General features: G+C 45.6%; 1 protein-coding gene across 14 annotated transcripts in view; it reads left to right on the plus strand.

The window, feature by feature from the left end:
- PRKCE (protein kinase C epsilon) overlaps positions 1-23930 on the plus strand; it is a 539251-nt gene that overhangs the window by 98610 nt on the left and 416711 nt on the right. For 8 of the 14 annotated variants that reach the window (XM_017947485.3, XM_017947489.3, XM_017947490.3 and 5 more), the window contains 2 exons: positions 2650-3845; positions 15162-15286. The exons of 3 other annotated variants lie outside the window; for them this stretch is intronic. In XM_017947485.3, the coding sequence (XP_017802974.1) occupies positions 15278-15286 (9 nt within the window). In that variant the 5' untranslated portion in view covers positions 2650-3845; positions 15162-15277. The remainder of the gene's footprint in view (positions 1-2649; positions 3846-15161; positions 15287-23930) is intronic. 3 more of the 14 variants (XM_017947493.3, XM_017947487.3, XM_017947486.3) reach the window with 2 other exon arrangements.

Raw genomic sequence — 23930 nt, forward strand, 5'->3', positions numbered from 1 at the left:
TTTAATATTAGGCTGAGCAAAACCTATTTAGGAAGAATAAATGCTATAAACAAATTCTATGGTGCAGCTCACAGCTGAGAGATGGGATCTTCAGATCATACATTATTCTAGCTCCTGGGCCTCGGTTTACTGGGGAATCGAATGAGCATCATTGGCATGTGGTTTGCAGCTCATGGACACAGTTCTGCTACAGGACACAGCCCAATCTCTTGGATGGATGAATGTCTGACATAAAGTAAGAGAAGTTATTGTAAGAGGGCTTCACCAGCCTCAAAGAGGGAATTGACAGTACTAGATATGAAATGACAATCATACAATGTGGATTGCATGATTTTAATGTTATAGCACACATAATGAAAATTAGTGATAAGCATGTTATGAACAGTGTCTCATTTAATTTTTGAAAGAATACTATGAAGTGTAGGTACTATGATTAGTGAGGCAAAGTGAATTCTCCAGAGTTTCGTAGCTGATAGATGATGGAACCAGACTTGAACATGACTCTGCTTGGTTTCTCAAGTCTTGGCTCTCAAATGCTGCACTAAACCCCCCTGTTCATTACAGCTGCTGCAGGAAGACAGGACATAGGTTGATAAAAGAAAGGATAAATGCCACTTACCCTGGCTCACACATAGCATTCTGACAGAGGTATTTAGAGGAATCAAGAACTGCATAAAAGGATAAGGCCTTTTTAGGGGAGAACATATATTCTGTATTAAAGATATCTTCACTTGTCTGCAGCCTGTGTTCTTTCTTCATGGTTGATTTTTCTAGGCTCTTAAGTACAAGTGGTGAATAATGTATCATCTTCAGCTCCTTTTTCCGACACCCAAAGGGTTGGTCTATCCTGTTAGGGTTTTAAAAACATTATGGTGAAGGACATATAACATAAAATGTACCGTTAGTGAAAATGCCGCTAATGTACATTCACAGTGTTGTGCAACCATCACTACTGTCTATTGTCAGAATATTTCTGTCACCCCAAAAGGAAACCCTGTACTCATTGAGCAGTCACTCTCTGTTCCTCCCTCCCCCAGCCGCTGGGAAACATTATTCTGCTTTCTCTCTCTAAGGATTTTCTGGCTCTGGGTATTTTATATAGATGGAATAATACAAGATGTGGCCTTGTGCGTGTCCTGTTAATTTCACCACTCATGGTTCCTCCTTCCCTTACTGAAATTTGCAGTCCCATTGCCCTGGTGTAGAGCTGTACCCCGGCATAGGGAGCTGAGTCCCAAGGTGGGTATCAGTTTGGGATGAGAGAGACTGTGCCAGGTTAGTGCCCAGACAAGTTATGTGACTTCTCTGAGTCTGTCAAGGTTGTTGGAAGGATTAAGTGAAATGATGTCAAGTTCCTTGTTTTTGAACTTGGGCAAATTATTTAATACTTCTGTGCTTCAGTTTTCTTCCCACATGAGATGGGACTATAATCATATCTATATAATGGGTCATTCTGAGAATTACATGAGTAATACATGGAAGTATATAGAACAGTGCCTGAATGTGGGAGGTGCTTGGTATGCATTAGTATTGCATACTTGGTAAGTGTGTGGTGGCATCATTTATACCAGGCTCCACACCATTCACTGGAGCAATCATGGAGGCCCCTTCAGTGGTCTTTCTCCTTCCTGTCTACCCTTGCAGGCAGAATATTATCGCCAGAGTGTCGCTGATCACACACTCTTCATTTCAAGACTCTTCTGTTAGCTTTGTGTTTAAGGCCCTCTGCGTCTCACTTGCTTTCCTTTCTGGTTTCTCTTCCCATTCTATTCCCCAGGAACCCATTCCCTGCCACCGCTCTGGACTACCTTTGGTTCCCCAAGCCCCTTGGGCCTTTCAGCCTTTACGCCTTTGCTTATACTCTTCCCTCTTTTGGGAATGACCTTCTACTCACGGTCACCGGCAAAGCTGTGCTCATGTCTTTCACTCAGTTTTTTATCTGCCATAATAGTGTGTACTTCATAGGGTTGTGCTGAGGATTGACTGACATGATACATGACCGAGATGATACACTGTACATAATAATATGAACTGAGATAATAAAGCCTGGATATGTGGGTGCCATCTGGTAATTGTTCAATATTTTATCACATCATTATATAATTATATTAGGACTATTTGTACACTCCTGCTTTCCTAACTAGGCTGCAAATTCCTTGAGAACAGGGCAATGTCTTGTTATTCTCTGGTTCCTACTTATGCCAAGTATAGTGCCCTGCATTAAGTTTCCATATTGTTTATTTGGTTTCTCAACAGTTCCTATGTATAACTCTCGTTTCTCTAATCAGGTCAAAAAAGTCAAGTCTCTGAAGGAGGGCCTGTGGTTTCTCCTTTTCTCAGATCCTCCGCAGCTTTTAGCACCAGGTTGTGCAGACAGAATATGATTAATACATACCCAATAGATGTCAGAATGTAATCGACTTTAAACAATGACCCAAGCAACATTTTTGAAAACACATTTTTGAAAGTACAAAAAAGAAAATGAAAATTTCCCATAACCCCACCCCCAGTGCCATTCTAACTCCAGCCTCCAAAGCTAACCACTATTAGCATGAAAAGTGAACATGGCATGGAATAACTGACATGTGTTGAATACCTGTTATGTGCTAAATATTCATCTGATTTCACTCATATTTAATTTTATTCCAGCTGTGAAGCAGATGTTATCGCTATCCCCATTTTACAGAACAAGAAACTGAGACACAAAGAAGACACAAGACACAAGACTTTTAAGTAGAGGAGTTGAGTTTTAAACCCAAGCAATCTGGCTTCAGGGTCTGTACCCTCAACCCTGTGCTGAACTCCCTGCCTTCGTCCCTCCTACATCTACTGAGATATCGCCCTCCCTCCCCTCCCCACTGTTTAATGGATCCAATTCAGCACTGGGACTCAGAGAAGCTGGACTTTCTCCTGTGCATTCACTGGGTGTATGACGTTAGGATGATCACTTCACCTCTCTGAGCCTGTTTCCTCATCTATAAATCTGAGAACTGGTCTCGGTGATCTCCCTTGCTCAGCCAGAATGTTCTGTGATTTCATGAATTAGACACTGAAGCAGGGACTTGCTTTTCCACCATATGCTGCCCTCCTCTCATCTCCTGCGCCTGCAGGCGTATTATCTTTTGTACCATGCAGGCAGGCAGTCAGGTCACCCTGACCTAGGTACTTCTCTCCACCTCAGTGTGCCTGGAGAAGCTGCCAACCAGCCACAGCCAGAGACAGAGTACTCCGTGGGGTTTGCTGAGTACTGGAACTTAGTGGGTTATATAAGTTTTTTACGACCCATTTTAATAGAGTTTGCATCCTTTGAACTACAGATGGGGCACCGGCTGTTAATGGGGCTTTCTGGAGCATAGACTTAGGAGGAGGGTCCTTGGGATTTATGGAGCTTTCCTGCAGCACACACATTTCACAGAGGCTGTGTTGTTTTGTTTCTTCTCCCTGTCAACTTTCCTGGTCAGGGCACAGGGTGTAGGGCAGAGTTTATCTGGGTAGGGTGCCTGCGTGTATATACCGCTGTTGTGTGTTTAACAGACTCAGGGTAATGGCTGGGTCACCTAGCACCCCAGGGCAGTAAGCCTCAGAACTACCTGAAGCCTAGTTTAAAACACACTAATTCCGCCCCACCCCACCCTCCTCCCCACGTTTCTGATTGAGGAGGGCTTGGGCAGCACCTGGGCCTGACAATGTGCGTTTCTAACACGTTCCCAGGTAATGCTGCACCTGCTGGGCCAGGAGCCACACTTCGACAACTACTGTGCGCCAGAGAAGTTTAACGGAGAACTTTACATCTTTTTAAGTACTAGACTGAAACTAAACTAAAACACTTCTGTCCACGTTTTTAGGTAAAAATTATTTACTTGTATTCCAATATACCAAAAATGTCATCTCGTAGCTTCTTGATCTGTAGTCATAATTATGACCATTCATTATTGTGGCTGGCTGTAATTCCAGGGTGTGCTGAACCCTCCTTGAGACTGACCCAGGTTGTTTGAGTTGTTGGTTTGCATTCTCTGTTTGCAGACTGGCTGCTGTGCCCGTAGCATTCTTCCCTTCCTGGAGCTTTAAAAAAAAACCTTTCTTATTAAAATGTTCACACCTATAAAAATAGAGAGAGTAGTATGACCCACTCCCATGTCCCCATCGTCTAGATTTTTAACATTTTTGCTTCATCTTTTTCTTGCAGAAGTATTCTAAAGCCAATCCCAGACATCCTAACATTCCACTCCCAAATATTTCTGACTGCATCTCCAAAAAAATAAAGACATTTTCTTGCATAACCACAAAACCATGATCACAACAAATCCAGCAATGATTCCTAAGTATCCTCTAATACTAAAACCGTATTCCCCAGTTGCTCAAAAAAGTCTTTGCAGTTGAATGAGGAGACGAACAAGGCCTATATTCACATTGCCTTTGATAGCTAGCTACTTTTCCCTTGGAATTTGCTTTTGTGGGCATAGGGGGATCTGCAGTGAGCTGGGGCTAGCTAGTTGCAGCAAGTGACCCAGAGCTGTTGAAATGCATCTGAGGTGGGGAAAGCAGGTTTGAGGCAGGGTCTGTGAGTAGAGTACAGTACTGATTCTGGGGCCTGGAGACGGCTCTGTGCTGCTCAGATGCTTTCACTTTGTTCTATTTTCTTTGATCTGAAGAGGCAAGGAGGCCAGGCATGTGACTTCTAGATCAGTGAGTTGCTTTCATGTGTGAATATGCAACTGTTAGAATATGTTTACAGAACAGATATGCTGCCTGGGGTAAGAAAAGGAGTTCTTGGCCCTGAAGAATCTTGGCTGTGGCTGTTCTAGAGTGTTTGAGGCATGCGCTTTATTATTCTCCACGGGATTTTCTTTCTCTTTCTGTTAATAATCCAGGCTTCATTGCGGCTCTATGGAGGGAAAATATTCCTTTGAGCTCCAGGCTCTGAGAGCTCCCCCATACACCTAGTCCACTTGGGTGGCCTGGTTTCCTGCCAGAAGTATGATAAATAAATATTGATATGCTGTGCCCGCCCCCTTGAGGGCCTGCCCCTGGGTTCATCCCTCATGTAAGTGTTTTGAACATGTTACAGGCTTCTAATTTAGCTTCCCCATCCAAATCAAAGGTCCCTCACTGCAATTTAAATGCCATGGTGTACCCGTGACTGGGGCTGACGTGCATTGGAAGGCAAAGCTGTCCTGCGTCACACAGCATCAGCTGGATCACCATATGGACCACAGTGCGGTGCTAGGAGAGGCTGCCAGCGTCAAGCTGGCTAAGGATTGAGGTGCGAGGCTGCCAGGAGGGAAGGACTTTTCTGGACGAAGACCTGATTGTCAGGGGCTTCAGGGGGCTTGCTACCACTGGTTCGAGGTTGGGGAGCAGCAAGACTACGCCATAGATACTGAGAGTAATGTAGCCTGCAAGTAACGTGGCCGGGCCTTGGCAAGGAGGGCCTGGAGGCTGGGGGGGGAGTGTGCATTGCTGAAGTCCTCGTTTCGGCACAGAGCCGTCCTCTCTGCTGCTTCCTGACCCAAGGAGGATGGTTCTGATAGTCACCCTTGCACTTCTTCTGTGGCCACATTGTATAAGGTTGCCAACTATGTTGTATAATAATGGGCTGGTGTATAGTTCTTACTGTTCTCTGGACTGGAAGATCCTCAGGGGCAGTGGACTATTTTGCTCTTTGGTATACAGTGGCACTCAATAAATGTGCAGCAAACACATTTTTGCAGCCCAGAAAAGGGAGGGAAGGAAAGTGCTTGGGTTAAGCATATGATACAGAAATAAATCTGAGGGGGTCCTGAGTGTCGTAACAAATCTAACCTGCCCAAGACACTGGCCTTCGTTCTACAGTGACCTTCATTCTCCAGTGACTGCTAATGGCTGCTCTTTTGCTGAGAAACGCGTATTGACTTCCTGCGCCTCACATTTTCCTGCCTGGCAAATGCCAAACCTCCACTATATTTAGCTCGAATTTCTTATGGCAATTACCAGGTCATTTAGAAATATTTCAGTTGTAACCATGTCTTATTCCTGATCTGGATTTTATGTTGTGTGAGGGCAGCGATTCCACTCGATTTCTCTTTCTATCCTCCTTGGGTCCAGCCCTGGGGCTTGTATATATTATTGTATATGTTACCAGTGACTCAAAACTGGTTGCCCAGTGAAATGCATGACCGCTGGGTTTAGTGAGTCCTAAAGAACTGGCTCAGACAGGGGCTTGTCAAGTTCAGGGGAGGGAGAGCTCCTTGGAGCTGGAGTCATCAGACGAAACTTCCTTAAAAGCAACTGGAACTGGCTGGCACTCGGAGAATTGGAGAAGGTGGAGGGGAGGAGGATGGAGAGTGGATTCCATGTTGGGAAGATCAGAGGAGACTTTGCATCCCCACAGCTGGGTATAATAAGGAGGTGCAGCTAATTTGCTGGGAACCGCTGGCTTCTGGGCGTTTACTAGACACACAATGAACTGCCAAGGACGATAGAGGCTGACCGCAGGGAAGGGTGGCTACAGAATTCTTAGAACATGATGCTGACTCCAGTCTTTAGCGAGACTGATGGATATGAGTCAGGTTAAGACAGGGATAAACATTTGCTTATCAGATGAAGAGCCACCCTGTTTTCTAGGATCCTGGACTTCTTTGAAAAAGCAAATACCAGATGATAGGGCAGAGAGGAAGAAGAGGATTAAGAGTATCCTGCTCCCAGGCTCTAGGGGTTCTGCTGGAAAGGAAATAGTGGGGTGGATTAGAGAGGATGGGAAAGTGCAAAGCTTCAGATGTGGAAAAAGGTTGATTGTACAGTCTCTCTCTGGAAAACGTTTTGCAAGTTTCTTAAAAAGTTAAACGTAAACCTACCATGTGATCCAGCCGTTTCACTCTAGGCCTTAACTCAAGATAAATGAAAGCATTTGTCCATTCAAAGTCTTGTCATGAATGTTCATAGCAGCTTCACTTGTAATAGTCTTAAACTGGAAACAACCCAATCTTTCATCAAGAGAGAATGGATAAACAAATTGTGGTATATCTATACAATGGATACTATTTAGTAATAAAAAGGAATGGGTGGATTAATCTCAAAATAATTATGCTGAGTGAAAACAAACAAAAAAAACCCAGACAATTTGGAATGTACATTATATGATTCCATTCATATAACATTTTAGAAAATGCAAGCTAATCTATAAGATAGGAACTGAAATAGTGGTTGCCTCAGGATGGAGGTTGTGTGGGAGGGGCAGGAGCAAGAGATTATAAACTCTATGAGGAAACTTTGTGGACTGAAGAATATGTTCATAATCTTGATTATGGTGATGGTTTCACAGGGGTATATGTATGTCGAAACTTATCAAAGTTTACTGTTATTTAAAGAGTGTTCGGCTGGGTGCGGTGGCTCATGCACTTCGGGAAGCTGAGGTGGGTGGATCACTTGAGGTCAGGAGTTCGAGACCAGCCTGGTCAACATGGTGAAACCCCGACTCTACTCCAAATACAAAAATTAACAGGTTTTTAAACACCTGTCTCAGGCTAATTAGAGATACCTGTAGAGACAGGTGGCGCACGCCTGTTATCCCAGCTACTTGGGAGGCTGAGGCAGGAGAATCACTTGAACCCGGGAGTTCAGTGTGTTGAGATTGTGCCACTGCACTCCAGCTTGGGCAACAAAGCGAGACTCTGTCTCAAAAAAACAGTGTTTGATCGATTGTGGGTAAAGTATCCATTAATAAAGCTATTATAAAGAGCTAGGAATCATAGTTCATGCCTGTAATCTCAATGCTTTTGGAGGTGAAGGCAGGAGAACTGCATGACGACAGGAGTTTAAAACCAGTCTGGGCAACATAGTGAGACCCTGTTTCTACAAAAAATAATAAAATTAGCTGGATGTGGCGGCATGCACCTGTAGTCCTAACTGCTTGGAAGACTGAGACAGGAGGATCGTTTGAGCCCAGGAGTTAGAGGTTGCAGTGGCCATGATCACAACACTGCACTCCAGCCTGGGTGACAGAGCAAAATCCTGTCTCTGTTAAAAAATAATAATAATAAATAAATAAAAGTGATGATTGAGAGATTCAATGCAGGTGAGTTAAACAAGCCATTATTGCGAACTCCTTACATTCCCATCCCCCACATGGAATTCATTCATTTCACTGGCAATGAGAGGAGAAAAAATAGCCTCAGTGTGCTTAGGATGGCAGGGGAGGACACTATTAAAGCTGAATGTACATAAGGCAGGTCTTGATGGAGGTTGATGCTGGCAAAAACAAAAGGAACTGCCTTTGAGGACTAGTCAAGGGAAGCTCTGGGGCAGATGTGGGATCCAAGTGACTTCACTGACTGGGGACAATGTTAAAGGCAGTGAGTGAGGTACAAAATGAGCAAGGCCTAAAAGACGGAATCAACAGGCTGTGTTGAAGAACCAGGGAAGACCAGTACAGAGAAGGCTGAGGGTGCAAGGGGCTACTTTCAAGGATGAAAGCTAGATGGGCTGAGACAGATTGCCTCGCTGTGTGTGCTGGCTGCACCACTTAAAAACTGGGCAACCTTTGGGTAAATGACCTAAGTTCTCTGTGCCTCGGTTTTTCCATCTGTAAAATGGGAATAGTAATACATACGTCATGAGGTTACAGTGAACATTAAATGAATTAATGTATGAAAAGTATTTAGGGCCGGGCATGGTGGCTCATGCCTGTAATCCCAGCACTTTGGGAGGCCGAGGCGGGCCCATCATGAGGTCAGGAGATGGAGATCATCCTGGCTAACACGGTGAAACCCCGTCTCAGTAGTACTAACAATAGAAAAAATTAGCCGGGCGCGGTGGCGGGCGCCTGTACTCCCAGCTCCTCGGGAGTCTGAGGCAGGAGAATGGCGCGAACCCGGGAGGCGGAGCTTGCGGTGAGCAGAGATCGTACCACTGCACTCCAGCCTGGGCGACAGAGCAAAACTCTATCTCAAAAAAAAAAAAAAGAAAAGAAAAGAAAAGTATTTAGAACCATGCCTGGCATATACTAAGTTCTTAATAAATGTTATTGGTACTGTAATTATTATCTACTCTTGGACAGAATCTTAAATGCTAGGATTATTACAAAACAAGCAATAGGTACAGCAGTGAGAACCCCTAAACAAAAGTTTGAGGAACTGCTTCTAGCTTGCCCCTTCCTCAGAGTCTTTGCACTTTCTGAGACAACTCTGCCTGGAACACTTTTCTTTGAGATGAACTCCTACCTCACTCCCTCACATATTTTGATCTGTGCCCAAATGTTACCCTGTCAGAGAGGCCTTCGCTGGCCACTATATTGAAAATTGCAGGCCCTTCCTCCCCTACTACCTAACACAGGTATGTATCTTTATTTGTTTATTTTTCCTTCCTCCCACTAGAATGGAAGCTCTGTAAGCTCTTTAAGAATAGGGACTTTGGGCCGGGCGCGGTGGCTCAAGCCTGTAATCCCAGCACTTTGGGAGGCCGAGGCGGGCGGATCACGAGGTCAGGAGATCGAGACCATCCTGGCTAACATGGTGAAACCCCGTCTCTACTAAAAATACAAAAAACTAGCCGGGCGTGGTGGCGGGCGCCTGTAGTCCCAGCTACTCGGAGGCTGAGGCAGGAGAATGGCCTGAACCTGGGAGGCGGAGCTTGCAGTGAGCCGAGATCGCGCCACTGCACTCCAGCCTGGGTGACACAGCACGAGACTCCGTCTCAAAAAAAAAAAAAAAAAAAAAAAAAGAATAGGGACTTTGTTTTCTCCACAGCTATGTCCCCTGAGCCTAGGACACTGCCTGGAATGTAGCGGATGCTCAATAAATATTTGTTGACTAAAAGATTTATTAGGCTGTGCCTTGGGGGTGAATCACCTAGCGTCCTCAGGCCTCAGCCTCCTCACCTGTAAATTGCAGAGGGTGCGTCCCTGATGGTTTCTTCCAGCCTGAAGGTGATGTGAATTTGTGGGGAGTCAGGCGTGATGTCTTGAACAAGGAAGTGATGTGGTGAAGGGACCATGTGAGAGTATCGGCACTCATGAGACAGCAGGAGAGCTTCCGGGTCATGCCTCCCACAGGACGATTGAATTTACAAAGTGAATTTAGTTATTTGTAGGTGATTTTGAAGATGACTTTCCAAACTCTCCCCTCTCCCCATTAGGGCACTATGCTGTCCCTTGTCCCTGCCCTCCATTGAGAACCCCTGCTCTAGACACATGCAGGGACAGAACATGCCAGAACAAGGCAGTAGTGATAAAATGACAAATAAGTGGTATGTGGGGTCATGGTTTTACTATGTCATGAGCTGCTCCGTTTTGAAGGACAGCTGACTCCAGGTTCTGGGCATAAGGAGCACATTAGGCTGAGGGGTCCTGGAGGCTGGAGAGGAGGTGACACACGTGTGAGAGGAGGAACCAGCCAGATGGCTCTGATTTATCCATGTCGGTGCAGGACTGGGGAAAGAGCTCCGCCCAGCCGGGACGCTGCTGCTGCTGCTGCGAGGCTTCCTGTGCATCTCAGCCCTTGAGAGACCGAGCCTCTCTTCTCACACCTGAGGTCCTGCAGGAAGCAAGGGCTGTGGTGGCTGGGAGTTGCCTGTTGTTCCTCACATTCAGCAATTAGCGCCATCTCCTTAAGGGCAGACCTCCACGTAGCTGTAATCTGAAATGTCAGTTATTACACTCTTTGATTTAAGTATAGAAGTGCTTCGGTTATGATCTCAGGAGTAAGACAGAAATAGCTAGTCAGTGTGGTGAGTAATGTGCTAAAAGCATTCACAGGGATCATCCTCGCCATGGCATTATGTGCTGTTTAAAATCTGAGTAAATGCTTAGGAGTCCAGCATTTGGAGATGCGGGGAGGGGCGGTGGAATCTCTGGGAGGAATCCTGGCTTAAGTTTCCTCACTGCTTCTGTTCCAGGTGATCGATCATGCCTATGCTATTCTTTGAGTTTCTAATGTGTGGTTAGGTTTTATGGGGGATACTGAAGGGCATGGGAGCAGCCCTTGGGCCTTAGCTTAGGTCCCAGTTAGGAGGGACAATACCTATGCCCGCAAAAGCCGAAGTATTTGAAAGTGCTGCAGGAAAGGGCTGTAACAGCTGCTGGAATTACAGGAAGGAGCAGTCTCTATGGAGTGAGGTGATCAGGGAAGGTTGCTTGGAGGAGGTAGGCTGTGAAAAGGTAAAGAGATTAGGGGTAGAATGTTTTGCTTTTACTTGGTTCCTGACCTGCCTCTGTCTTCTCAGGATGGAGGCATCTTCTTGCAAACCACCTTATCCAATAAAATTGACACACAAATAGGAAATCAAGGCCACAGAAAGAAAGAAATTGGCTAGTATGGTTGCTCCAGTTGAGCACTGGATTTGGTTTTGCACTTCTTGGCAGCCAGGACGTAATGAAAACCAGGTCAATTGCACAGCTTTCTTGATCGGAAAGGGAAAAGTCTACCAACTCCTCAGGGGAGGCAAAATTCTTACTGGCACATTTTTCTAAAATCATTTTCTCATGTGGGACTTCACATAAAAGACACAGTGGCATAATAAACATAGGTCCATCGACAGCAAAAGCCTTCATAGGTGTGGAGGATTGAACACCAAGGCGTGACACGATGAAGGTAATTTGGCCAGTGTCTAAGCTGGCAAGGTCCAGTTCTGTGACTTTTAGGGACTCTGACTTGATGTAAAATTAACTTAGAATCATTTTCTTGAAGAGGAGACCGAAGACAAATTCCCAAAGGAGACTTTGTAGTGGGAAAAGCTTGTTGGCCTTGGTGAGATTATACTCGGTGAAAGGATGTGGGTGCCCTCCTGCCCGTGGGTTCCCACTCTCCATCATATAATTACCCTGACTGCGTATCGGATTTGGTGCCAAATGTCCTGGTGTCTAGAGGCATAAAGGGAGACACACGTCTGATTCCAGAGTCCAGAGCTGACCTTGTCTCTTTTACCAAAACCTTTAGTGCACTATTCCCTGGTTTATCTTAACCGGGACATTAAAGCACCTGCTTTTGGCTTTGACATGTTCTCAAGGAGTTTGAAGTCTAGAAAGGTGATTTTACTTAAAAAAAAAAAATCTAAGTACAGAAAGGTGATTTTACTTAAAAAAAAAAAAAATCTAAGTACAGAAATACATGCCAGTAGGTTGGCTTTGCATCAGTTCCTCCTATCAATAGCTGCCATGTGTTGAGTATTTGCTCTGTCACACGCACTTTACCTACAACACTTACGTCGTCTTCACAATGACGTCCAGAAGCATACGCTTTTATTGTTTCCATTTTATCAGAAAGACTGGGGCTTGGAGAGATTCTGATATTCTCTCAAGCCCCCAGCCCGAGGAAGATTCCAATTGGCCTCACTTTTGGGTCTAGTGGCTCCGGACTTGGGCGTCAGTCTAATCTCTGGCATAGGTCTCTCCCTCTCCCCTCTTGCATCCTCCTCTCTGGCCAGTCTTCTATTCTAAGCTTGCCCTGGGCCTCCTGCAAGTTTCTGGCCTCTTGTATGAGATAAGCACTTCCCTGTCTGATTTCAAAGGTTTTCTACTGAGCCCACGCTGCCATATTCTGACCCCCAAGTCACCCCCTTTCTCACCCTTTCTGCTTGAGCCAGGGCTGTCTGCATCCCATCAGTCCCTTCCAAGAATCATAAAAGCAGAGTCCAGGTCTCCTTGTTTTTAAAGCCTCCTTGCGCTTCAGGACCACCCAGCAAGTTCCTGCTTCCCATCAAGGAGTTACTGCAGATCAGACATTAATGCGGGGTCCCTCCCAGCTTGGGTTTCCATCCCACCCTCTCCCATGGGTTCCCTTGGTTGGCGTGCACCATTCAGCCACTCTCTAGGGGAGTAGCTGCTGTATGCCACCACCATTTTATCGTATCAAAAATATGTTTTAAAATACATTGAGACTTTCACTCTCATCGATGGAAGAGAAGGAAAAGGATGGCATTTCGTCAAGCTCTCTTACTTCTGAAGGATTTAGGACTCTTGCTGCCTTTGGCCACCAGGATCAGTGAGCATTCATTTCTATTGGAAGAGATTGTGTATCTGGGGATGTTGCCCAGCGGGTCTCACTATGCTGGGAAAACTGGTGACCAACTGAGTAATACTCAAATTTATGCCAAAATTCCTGCCTTTTCCCCTGTTCAGTCTTCTTTTGCTCCCTGCTGAACTTTGTCACTTGGGAATGGGATGGGATGAGCTGGGTGGCCTCAAAATCACATTCTCAGAGGCAAGTCCCTTTTGGTACACCAAGGCTCTTTTTTATCCTTTGAAGCTTTTGAAGGATGTTTTCAGTGGATCAACATGGCGTCTTGTGCCTGGCTCTATCTGAAAGAGCCTGCCTGGGAAGACAAGGAAGACGGTTGTCTAAAAGATACACGGAGAGTGATTCTCCCCAGACTGGCACATCTAGAGTTGCATGGATAGCTTCATTTCTCCTATCAACACAATAGTTATTATTTATTGAGTGCTTATTTTATGCCAGGTCCAGTGCTAATGTATTTGCTTATGTAATCTACCCAGCAACCTAACAGATACCTGATAGCCCATTTTATAGATAAGAAAGTGTCAAGCCTAGGATAAAAGGCTTCTGTGCTGTTGGGGGCCCTCAGGCTATAACATGCAGAGTAGTCAAAGAGCAAGCTACAGGTGCTGGGAGAAAGCTGTGTCCCTTCAGGTGTTCTTTCTTTTCTTTCTTTTTTTCTTTTTTTTTTTGAGACAGAGTCCCTCTCTGTCGCCCAGGCAGGAGTGCAGTGGCGTGATCTCAGCTCACTGCAAGCTCCGCCTCCCAGGTTCACGCCATTCTCCTGCCTCAGACTCCTGAGTAGCTGGGATTACAGGCGCCCGCCACCACGCCCGGCTAATTTTTTTTATTTTTAGTAGAGACGGGGTTTCACCGTGTTAGCCAGGATGGTCTCGATCTCCTGACCTCGTGATCCGCCACCTCGGCCTCCCAAAGTGCTAGAATTACAGGCGTGAGCCACTGTGCCTGGCCTTGAGGTATTCTTTCTTTGGCCAATCTACATCTTGGGTGTGCTTTGCCTTGGGCCTGTGAACGGAAGGGGCATTTCCTCGTTAGATAAGGAACTTTTCAGTAAAAAACAGCAGAGACCTGTCTAGTGGATGATTAAGCCTAAGCTTATGCTAAAGGGCAGGGGCTGAAATGATTTCATAACATTTTTCATCCTCCCCATCTGAACCTAGACCTAATGCTGTGCAGCCAAGTACAGGAATTGTTAAGGCTTTGCTCACATCCCACCTCTCTCCCTAGTCTCCAAAGGACCTCAGCCCTCATTGATTTACCCTCTTCTAGGACAGTTTTCAGCATTTAAGTTCAGTAATACACAGCATAGGGCTGGATTTTGTGATCTCCCTTGGTATAACCCGCCATGCTGCTGCTGGTCCCAGGCTCCCTCAGCTGTCTTTCGCTGCCCTTCTGCCCAGACTCAGTGAGTCCTACAGTCAGGAAGGGCCCAAGGGATTATGTAGTTTAACCCACTCATTTTATGCGTGGGGGGAGAGAAGGCCAGGTATAGGCTCTTTTTCACGGCGGAGGGAAAAGTTACACACACCTTGTGAAAAGAATCCGAAGCCGAATTGAACAGATGGGGAGCTTTGTTGTTTGTTTTGGTGGACTCTTTCTCGTCTGCCTGCAGTTTCTCCACTTAGATCTGACATCCTTTTACCTAATTAAATTCCCTCCCTGGTCCTCTGCCATCTTGCTTATGTTTTAGGTTGGTTCTGATTTTTAGTATCAACCACAGAATCTCAAAACGAGAAGGATCCTTTGATGTCCTGAACTGCGATCCCTGGGGTTGAGGCCAGTGCTTCAATTACAATACCCCAGGAGCTCTTGTTATCAATGTATCTTAGGAGGAACCAAAAAGAGTCCTCCCACAATAAGAATTGTTTTTATCTGTTCTTAAAAAGCCTATTTCCTTGAGTTTCTTACAGCAAAGCCCACCTGTATGAATGTCCGCAGGTGAAAATATTGACCCATTTAAGTTATACTTGTGCAATGCAAGAGGGGCACAATCCCAGCCCACCTGAGGAAATTCAAACACATGTTTTAAGAGCTTATCAATGAAGGCACAAGATTTTAGTTCAAAGAAAGAAATGGTTATGGCTGACAATAAAAGCCAAAATGAGATCTTAATTCAGGATTAATTGATTAAATACTTAACTAATTAATCTTCTAACTGGTTTCTGTTGCAATCAGGGTTCCGTTTTTAGACATGACCCCTGCATGTGAAAGTGAATATCTGCAGCTCGAATGTGTGCAGTGGGACAGGCGTGGCCCCAAAACCTGACAGGGAAATTCGGATCTGAGGCTAAATGAAAGAGGTAGGTGACAGCAGGTTTCAGCTCCCCAAATTTCTTTTCATCCATTTCTTTTATATGATGTGTTTGAGAAAAAATTGATCTGCTCATTTAGTAAGCCCATTTAGAAATAAGCTCAAATTATTACTTCCATGCCAGAGGCTTGCGGTCGGGGTTACTGTTATTTTTGAGCTTGGAAATTGCCATTCATTCTGCTGGAAATGAATTAGACTATATATATATATAAAACCATTAAAATCAACATATATTAAAAATATTCCTAACTCCTGTCTTTTTTCTTGCTCTTATGTCTCGCACAATGGTCTGACCGGAATGCCTTGGAGACAAAGGAGTCTCTGGCATCTCTCGAGTCTCTCCTTGACATCAAGAGCGGACATGCAGAAGGACGTGGACCCTACGTGAACCATAGCCTTCCTCCCTGTGGCTTTGGCCTGGTACAGTCTGCAATGCCAGGCCCTCAAAAACCCACCCACTCACACGGGCCTTGTTTTCAGCGAATCTTCAAGTCTTTACCCTTAATGTGTTCTTAAGCCATGCATAACTCTAAGCCTGTTTTAACCATGTGCTTCTAATTAATTTTTACTTAATTCTTCAGTGTTTGCTTTATTTTTGGTTTTTATAAGAAGCAGCCACATGATGAGTAAGCCTGGAGATTAAGCTTTTTGAAGAGGTTCTCTTGACAACAAAAACAATATGTTTATTGAAAGGTGAAACTAATGGCCAAGGCCAATGGAGTCTCCAGGTTGGGTTGTAAGGTGTGAACTGCAGATGAGAGTGCTGAGGAGATGATTCATTTGGACTCCCTGGTGCCTTGAAGTTGTAGAGTAACCATCTCCATGTGGCCTCATTCTTAAATTCTACTCCCTCCCTACAGGGCTGTTGTGCTGTGTGTAGCAATACCTTTTGTGGTTTGCTTCCAAAGTTCTTCATTCAATGCCTCATCTTTCCCTCTGCAGTGGTGTCATTCTTTTTCACTTCTTTCTTCCTCTTCTCCTTTTTCCTTTTCATTTGGGGGAAAGCGTTTATGAAAAGAGGTCAAGTATCTTGGCCAAAGTTCTGATGGTGCTGGAAATAGAACTCTGGACGTTGACCCCCCACATCCTAAGCCCAAAGATGAGACCACCCAGTGGGATCCTGGGCTGTCTCCAGAGCGGCTTCCCAGAACCAGGCTCTTGGCAGAGTTTGCCTTTTAGAATACAGAGAATTAATGCACAGAAGGGGATTTCCCTTTCTTCCTGCCACCCTCCCTCCTCCCACTTCCAACCAAGAGAAGAGCCTGTCCAAGTGTAGGAAAGGGAATTATATTGGGTAACTGTGGGTAGCAGAAAGAACTAAGAACCTTATTGCAATGAACTTGCAAGTCCAGAAGTTGGTTCCAACCTGATCCCCTCCCCCACCTCCAGGCAAAGGAAAAGTTAAAAGAAATTCTAGAGATGGGGGAGATTATTTTAGGACTCTGGCAAGCACAGCAGTTCCCTTGCATTGCTGGCAGGTACCCAAGTTTATCTGTGTTTATGGGGATCTGCAGTGTTGATCTGTGGTGGATGGAAGTGTGTAGGTCCGGAGACTCCATAGTCAATTATGTTTCCTGCTCATCCAAAAATTTCAGGCCAAGATAATCAACTGGGAGAAGGAAAAGAGGGGGCTTTTGATTAATCTGAAGGACTTGAACAAATGTTCTATTACGTTTTTTGGTCCTGGGTGCTGTGCAGACCTCTGTCAATTCTGAAGGAAGACTTCAGTGAAGCCTAGTACTTTCTCAGTCCAGTAAGAGAGAAAGCCCTGTGACCACTTGAGGGTTGGTTCTACTTTCTTGTTTTTCCCCGGTCTGCATATCTTCTGTTTTCCTTTGGGTTAGATCAGAAAGATTCCTAGAGAATTAATGGGGACACAGAGACAGAGAGAGATAGTTGAGGGAAGGTTGACAAACAAATCACAGTAAGACAAAGGGAGAACCTGAGGTGTTTCTAACCAGTAAGAAATCTTCATGGTGGAATTTCAGACCTTAGGATGGCCTAATAGACAGGGTATGTGTTAGTTAGGGTGACTAGCGTATCTTGGGCCTCTTGAATCATGCTTCACAGGTGCCTCTTCCACTCACATTCAAATTCCTAATTGTGGGACAAAAGAAAAAGTCTGGGCTGGGCGCAGAGGCTCATGCCTATAATCCTGGCACTTTCGGAGGCCGAGATGGGTAGATTGCCTGAGCTCAGGAGTGCAAGACCAGCCTGGGCAACATGGTGAAACCCCATCTCTACTAAAATACAAAAAAATTAGCTGGGCATGACAGTGTGTGCCTGTAGTCCCAGCTACTTGGGAGGCTGAAGCAGGATAATTGCTTGAACCCAGGAGGTGGAGGTTGCAGTGAGCTGAGATCGTGCCACTGCACTCCAGCCTGGGCAACAGAGCGAGACTCCGTCTGAAAAAAAAAAAAAAGTCACTTCCTATGGGCAAATTTGGAAAAATGGCACTGTCATGTTCTACTTTGGTCTTTGCGTTTGCTTCCCATAGAAATGTACTTTTTCTTTGAAAGGATCTGGGCAAATAATTATCTCAAACATAAGATGGAGGCAACAGTTTTCTCAAATACCTCTGCTTCTGGAAGGAGGATGGAGAGGAATTAGCCCAACCCTCTAACTTAATACATTGATGTTCTTTGAAACTTTTTTAAAAAAGGAACAAGAAAGTAAAAAGTCTGCACAGCAATGTCTCCTTTTAACCAACCTCTTAATGGGCAATTTTAAGTACTTTCAGAATTTGAAAGAATGTTTATGTCAGAAATATGTATCATCTCAGAATCTTGGTTATGATTATCCAAAGTCTTGGCCTTCCTGCCTTTTCCTCCTGTAAGGGAATTTATGTAGAAAGAGGGTATGTAATCAACCATGTTCACACTGCAGAGAGAGTTTATACAGGAAGGCACTGGTTTGGGCTTTGTATTACTGAAGGCTTTACGCCTAGAAGAATTTTGTAATCTAGCACACTCAATCTCCAGGGGCATACATTTTCTCCAGTTATTGCCTTGAAGTTTTATTAAGGATCAAAGGAACAGCCTTACAAAGAATGTGCCTTCGCTCTCAGCAGCGCTTCTGTGGACTTGCTGCTTTCTCTAGCATTCATGTCCACTGGGAAAGACCCATGTATTGGATTCCTTATTGGATGATTTTACTGGAGGAAGACTTAGGGCTTTATTTTAGGAATTTGAAGACTTCTCTTAGGCCACCCTTCACAGTATCACAGGCGTTTGCCTCCTAGAGCATTGTAAACTAGAAACACCAAGGGATAGAAAACATTTGTGGGAATGATGGATCCACGCAAAAATACCTCAAAGAGCAAAATTTGGCTTGATACCAAGCAGAGGAGTGAAAACTCCAAGTGCTGAGCTTCCAGAAGCTTCCTGGAGAGGAGCTATTCCTTGGCAGTGATGCCAGTGCCCTGGTGAGAAGCAAAATTGTTGGCCAGGGCTTGTGAGTGGTTACCCAAACCCAGATGCCAGAGGTTGTGGAGAAGAAACTAAAATGGCCAAGCTTTTCCCACTCTTCTCCTCCAGATGTTTCCCAGTGGGTAGATGTGATCTCTTAGGAAATTTGACCAGTTTGGTAGTAGAAAGAAATCAAAACAACGAAAGAGCCTCGAAAAGCTGTTACATTGCTAAATGTACATTATGGGAATGCTTTTTTCCTTGGCCTTATCCTGGCCTGGCCCTAATTATCTACAGAGACATCAGATTAACTCCAAATGACATGGTCTATGTGTGAGTCTCATGGGGATGGCTTCTAGAAGGAACAGTTCAGGGACCATATCACATTTCATTAGTTCGGTCCCCCCTTTCATGATTTCTCATTTTGGTTGAGAAATGAAGCACATTTTATCTTTCCCTTCCCTTTTTCCCTTCTGCAAAAACTTAAGTCTCTGATAGTTGGCCAGGGGGCTCAATGGGTAGGGGAGAATTAGGAGGGGACAGTGAGGGCTGGGAGATGATGCTAGGTGCTCTTTTCCTTCTCACCTGAGCCCTACCTGAACAATGGGCCAGACAGAGAATGGATGTTGAGCAATTATGCTGTTTTCTTTCTCTGTTTATCCAAATGCTCTTTCACATGCAAGATGAAGGAAAACCCATTTCTACTACTGATTTTCTGTCCCTTCTCTGAATATGTATAGGAATTACAGTCTTTACCATACAGCTTAACACACATTTTACATCTGTCTGTCGGCTACTCCTTAATTATATCCAAATGTTGGGTCTCCACCTTGCAGTAGGCTATTGGAGGCCCAGAACTCATTGGACAACTTCATATCTCCACGTTGCCAGGACAGGGCTTAGCCACAGATATTTATGGATCACCTGATTGTTCTGCTACTGATGCATTCACCTCATCAAAACCTGGTTTCAAAGCTTGGCAAATTCTGGGCCATTTTGGCAGCAGAGCTGTGGGACAAGATTTAAATTGCGTGTTGCCATTTATTGGTGAACTGGACAATCAATCCAAATTTAAAATTCTCTAATCAGATTAGTTTATTTTTAATCATCTGGAGTCTGGCTGAGTTTGTTCTGTGTGGGAGCCAGTGAGACCCAACTGTTTCATTGACTTCCTTTGTATACTCTTGACGAAAGTCTTTTCATCCTCGCCCACCTTATGCCTTCAAAACTGTGAGTCAAGCTGCATTTCACAGAGCTTTTTTCTCCTTCCTCCCCATGGATACATCTTAGTTGCCATTTTTTCTTACACCCCTTTTGTTAGGTGTTAGGGCTTCAGTCATGCTGCCTCCGTTTGGCAGGGCTGGGAGGGGTGTGTGTATATGTACACATCTGCATCTGTGTGTGTGTGTTGTTGGGGTGGCTTTTTGTATGTGTATCTGACTGTTGTGTGTACACTCATTCTCACACAATTGCTGATGAGTGGTTTGAGTAACATGGCATCCAGCAAGGATCTTGGTTGGGCCTTGGAAACTGAAAAACTAACCATTTTTCATCGAGAGACTAGTTTATTTCTCACTGATATTGTTTAACCTGTGATACAGAATTGTGAAGGGATTCTCTTTCATGAATTTGTAAGTTATTTTCTTTTCTATGGGTTTTAGCCAGTTTGTCTTTAATGTAAAATTTGTACTCTGTGCTCACATATTTTCATATGTTTTGCTTCTTGGGGGTCATACTTAGGGTACAGAATCAACCAGATACAGATTAACTTGTGGATGTTTAGCCTTTGCTAAGTGCATCCTTGTCTCTAAATTCTTAAATTGCAGCACCCTGGATAAAACAGTAGGAGGTGTGAGGAGGAACCCTTCTGAGAATAGATAGGTAGAAACATGTACACGCCGCCAATCTCCCATGGTTCCTTGCTCTTGTCAGTGCAGCAGGCACACGCGCACCCCGTACTGTCACTCACAGACGCATGCCTGGATGCCCAGGTGCACACTCACGTAGCCATCACACAGGATTTGCAGTTCTGCAAGAGGTGGGGCTGTGAAACGCTCTCCTTCTCTATGCGCATGTCTTTTATCTTCTCTCTTGGGTGGCTCCTGCCGTAGCAGGGTGCTATTGGAGTGCTGCTATTGGAGTAGTGTGTGCTCCAGCCCCCTCTCAGACTGCAGCCCCAGGGGACACTGTTCTGCTCCCCTTCTGTCTAGGAAGTTGCTGCTCTGCCCTAGGGTCAAATGCAGACTGGTCAGGGACAATCTGGAAATACTATAGGGATGCATGGGGAAGGTAAAAACCATGCTTCCTCTGTCTGGAAACAACACCGACTGTGGCTTTTTTATTTTAGGGACATGATGTCGTTCTTGTGTTTCAAAAGTATGTATATTGCCTAAGGTTCTCACGTTCACGTAGATTTTAATTTTTGAGCTCAGCTGTAAGACCCTAGATATATGGCATCCCTTCTGCCACTTATGTTTCTCTAGCTCACAGAAGGATGGTTTACTGTTTCACAGAAGTCTGAATGTTGATTGAGCGTCCTACCTTCACAGGAGGACCAGGCAGGGCACAGCCATGGTACCGCCCCCCGCAACCACAAAAACACCCTGTGATTTAGGCAAGAGGCAGTTATGGACATCTTTACTTCATAGGTGGATGATGAAATTGAGACAGCGAGAAGCCCAGGGACTGGGACGCCAGCTCTCTAACCGCACCCTCTCTCTTGACCTGCCGGTCACCAGTACTGGCCCCATCCGCAGTGGATTATTTCTTCCTTCCTAAAAATCCAGGCTGCTTCTTGCCATGCAGAGACAATGAGCTCCTTAACCAAGGGTGAAAAAGACCAACCAAATCAAAACAAACAAGGTTTTTTTTTTTTTTTTTTTTTAACACTTTTCTTAGGAAGTCATTAAGGAATTATTGAGCTGATTAATGTGAGTGGAAAATATTTAAGTTTGGTCATTGTTTAGGCTGGCCAGTTTGATTGCATTAGCAATTGACTTACAAAGCCGCTGTAGCGTTCCCTCCAAGCGTCCTCTCATCCCTAGGGTGACTGATCAGTGGATCCCTGAGCTCAGTGATGATGAGGGTCCCACAGTGTTTAGAGGGGCTGCACTGGGGATTAGAGAGTGCAGGGGTGGGAAGAGGTGGGTCAATGCGGGACTCCCCTACCAGGCTGAGATTCACTCTTGCCCTTTGTTGGCAAAGATGGTGATGCTAGGGAATTTGGAAGCTGAAGGGAAGACAAAGGACGTGGCTCAGGCAGAAGGCAAAGTGAAAAGGAGCGAGCAGCATCTGTTTATATAGGGCTCCGAGAGGCTCACGTTAGGCAGATCCTTTTTCTGGCAGATGCTGTGAGCAGCCTGCGGAGGAAGAGCCTCTCAGACAGCTAATGACAGGTTCCTTCTCCCTGGCGCGGCCACCTCCCCTCTCCAGCGGGTGGAGATGGAGAACCTGTCGGCCGGCCTCAGGGTGACCTCTCTCCCCACAGTCCCCTGCACCGGCCTCATCTCCGCTGAGAGCAGGCACAACACAGCACACACTCTGCGGCCCAGGGTTTCCCTCCCTCTGAGAGCCGCCCATTGTGACGTGGACTAAATCCTGGCCATCTTCCTCTTCCTCCCCCTTTGTCTTTTCTTAGAACTTCTGTTCCGGTTTTGTACTTGCCTAAGATACAGGGGACGTGGAGTGACTCTATCTAGTGGGGCATGTGTGAGAGTGTGTGTGTGTGTGTGTGTGTGTGTTGGGGACTGCTTAACACCAGGGGCAGGCAGGCCTTGCCCCTTCCTCCCCAGAGCCCTCTAGCCCATTTCTGCCCCTGCTATTGCCCTGGGATCCCAAGTCTTCCAAAGGTTGCTTGGGGCAGGGATGGTGGAGCTGGAACTGCATGTGGCATTCCAGCTTCTCAGTCGGCATACTCAGTCATTGCCATGAGGCCCAAACCACAGCCCCCAACTTTCTCAACACACACTGCTGACCATGGGAGGGAAGGGCAACCCCTTCTCATATCATTTCATACTCTCAGTGGCTCTTGGAGATGTGATTGTCCCCATTTGACAGCAGGGGAAACCGAGGTCAGAGAGACTGAGTAGATTGTTCAACCTGGTTAAGTAGGTAGTTTGAGTAGCAGCCAGAATTAGCACCCAGACATGCTGGTGCCTAATTTTGTGTTTCTTCTTTATAAAGGTGGATAGCAGAGAGACTAAGGTGGAAGGATCCCTTGAACACAGGAGTTCAAGACCAGCCTGGGCAGCATAGCAAGACCCTATCTCAAAAACAAAAAACAAAAACAAAGCCAGATAGCAAGGAAAAGGTAGGGATTAAAAGTAACCTAAGAAGAAAGAGAAGCAGAGCAATGGGAAAGAGAAAAGGGAGGTGGTAGAAGTGAGGAGGGATTTAGGAAGCTGGGAGGGATACTCTCCTATCTCCAAGGGTCACAATGAGAAGGAAGTGCAGTAACTACTGTGTATCTCCTAGGAAATGCAGATTTTGTCAGCTTGCCCTGATATTCATTGATCACTTTCACTATTCAGTTGCTCATCTCCTGGGCACTCTGCGTGATCCTAGGCTCTCTGGGGACCGTTGAGACTGAGGAGAGACAGGCTCTTCCCACAGTGAGCTTGCTGCCCACACTGGGCATCCTTGCTTGGAGAAGTTAAGTGACAGCTGCTTACTGAAAAAATGTGAGTTGAGCATCTGCCACATGCTCAGCACCATTTAGGGTGAAGTCGTGGGTTCTGAGGAGCAAGCTCTGCACGGGGAAGGTGGTCAGGGAGTGTATCTCGGGGAAGAGGAGCAGGGACTGAAGAGGATAAGGTGTCCTCCTCCCATTCTTAGCATGGAAAGGCATGCTACATGAACCCTGAGACTTCGTGCTACACCTGTGACACCCTAGTGAGCCGCTGTTTATCATCGTTTAGGTGTTTAGGCTGGCTTGAATGGAGTGGTGATGGCAGGTGGCTGGGCTGTGTATGACTGGGAAGGCTTTCTGGGAGAAGTGCACAGTCTTGCCCTGGAAGGTAAGAGTCCTAGCTAGTAACTTCCTTCTGGCTGCTCTGCCCCTTCCCCTTCAGGATTCCTTAGGCACTGGCTGCATAGCCCCTCTGAGGGGCTTTTGAACAGGACCTCTCAGGGTGGGTCTTTGAAAGTCATCAACCCAAGAAGATCCGTGTTGGCTCCTGGGACCCACTGTTTTCCAACTCTGCTCTCTGATGTCGCTGTCCCCAGGAG

The sequence above is a fragment of the Papio anubis genome, chromosome 14 (genome assembly GCF_008728515.1).
Source record: "Papio anubis isolate 15944 chromosome 14, Panubis1.0, whole genome shotgun sequence".
In the NCBI taxonomy this organism is placed as follows: domain Eukaryota; kingdom Metazoa; phylum Chordata; class Mammalia; order Primates; family Cercopithecidae; genus Papio; species Papio anubis.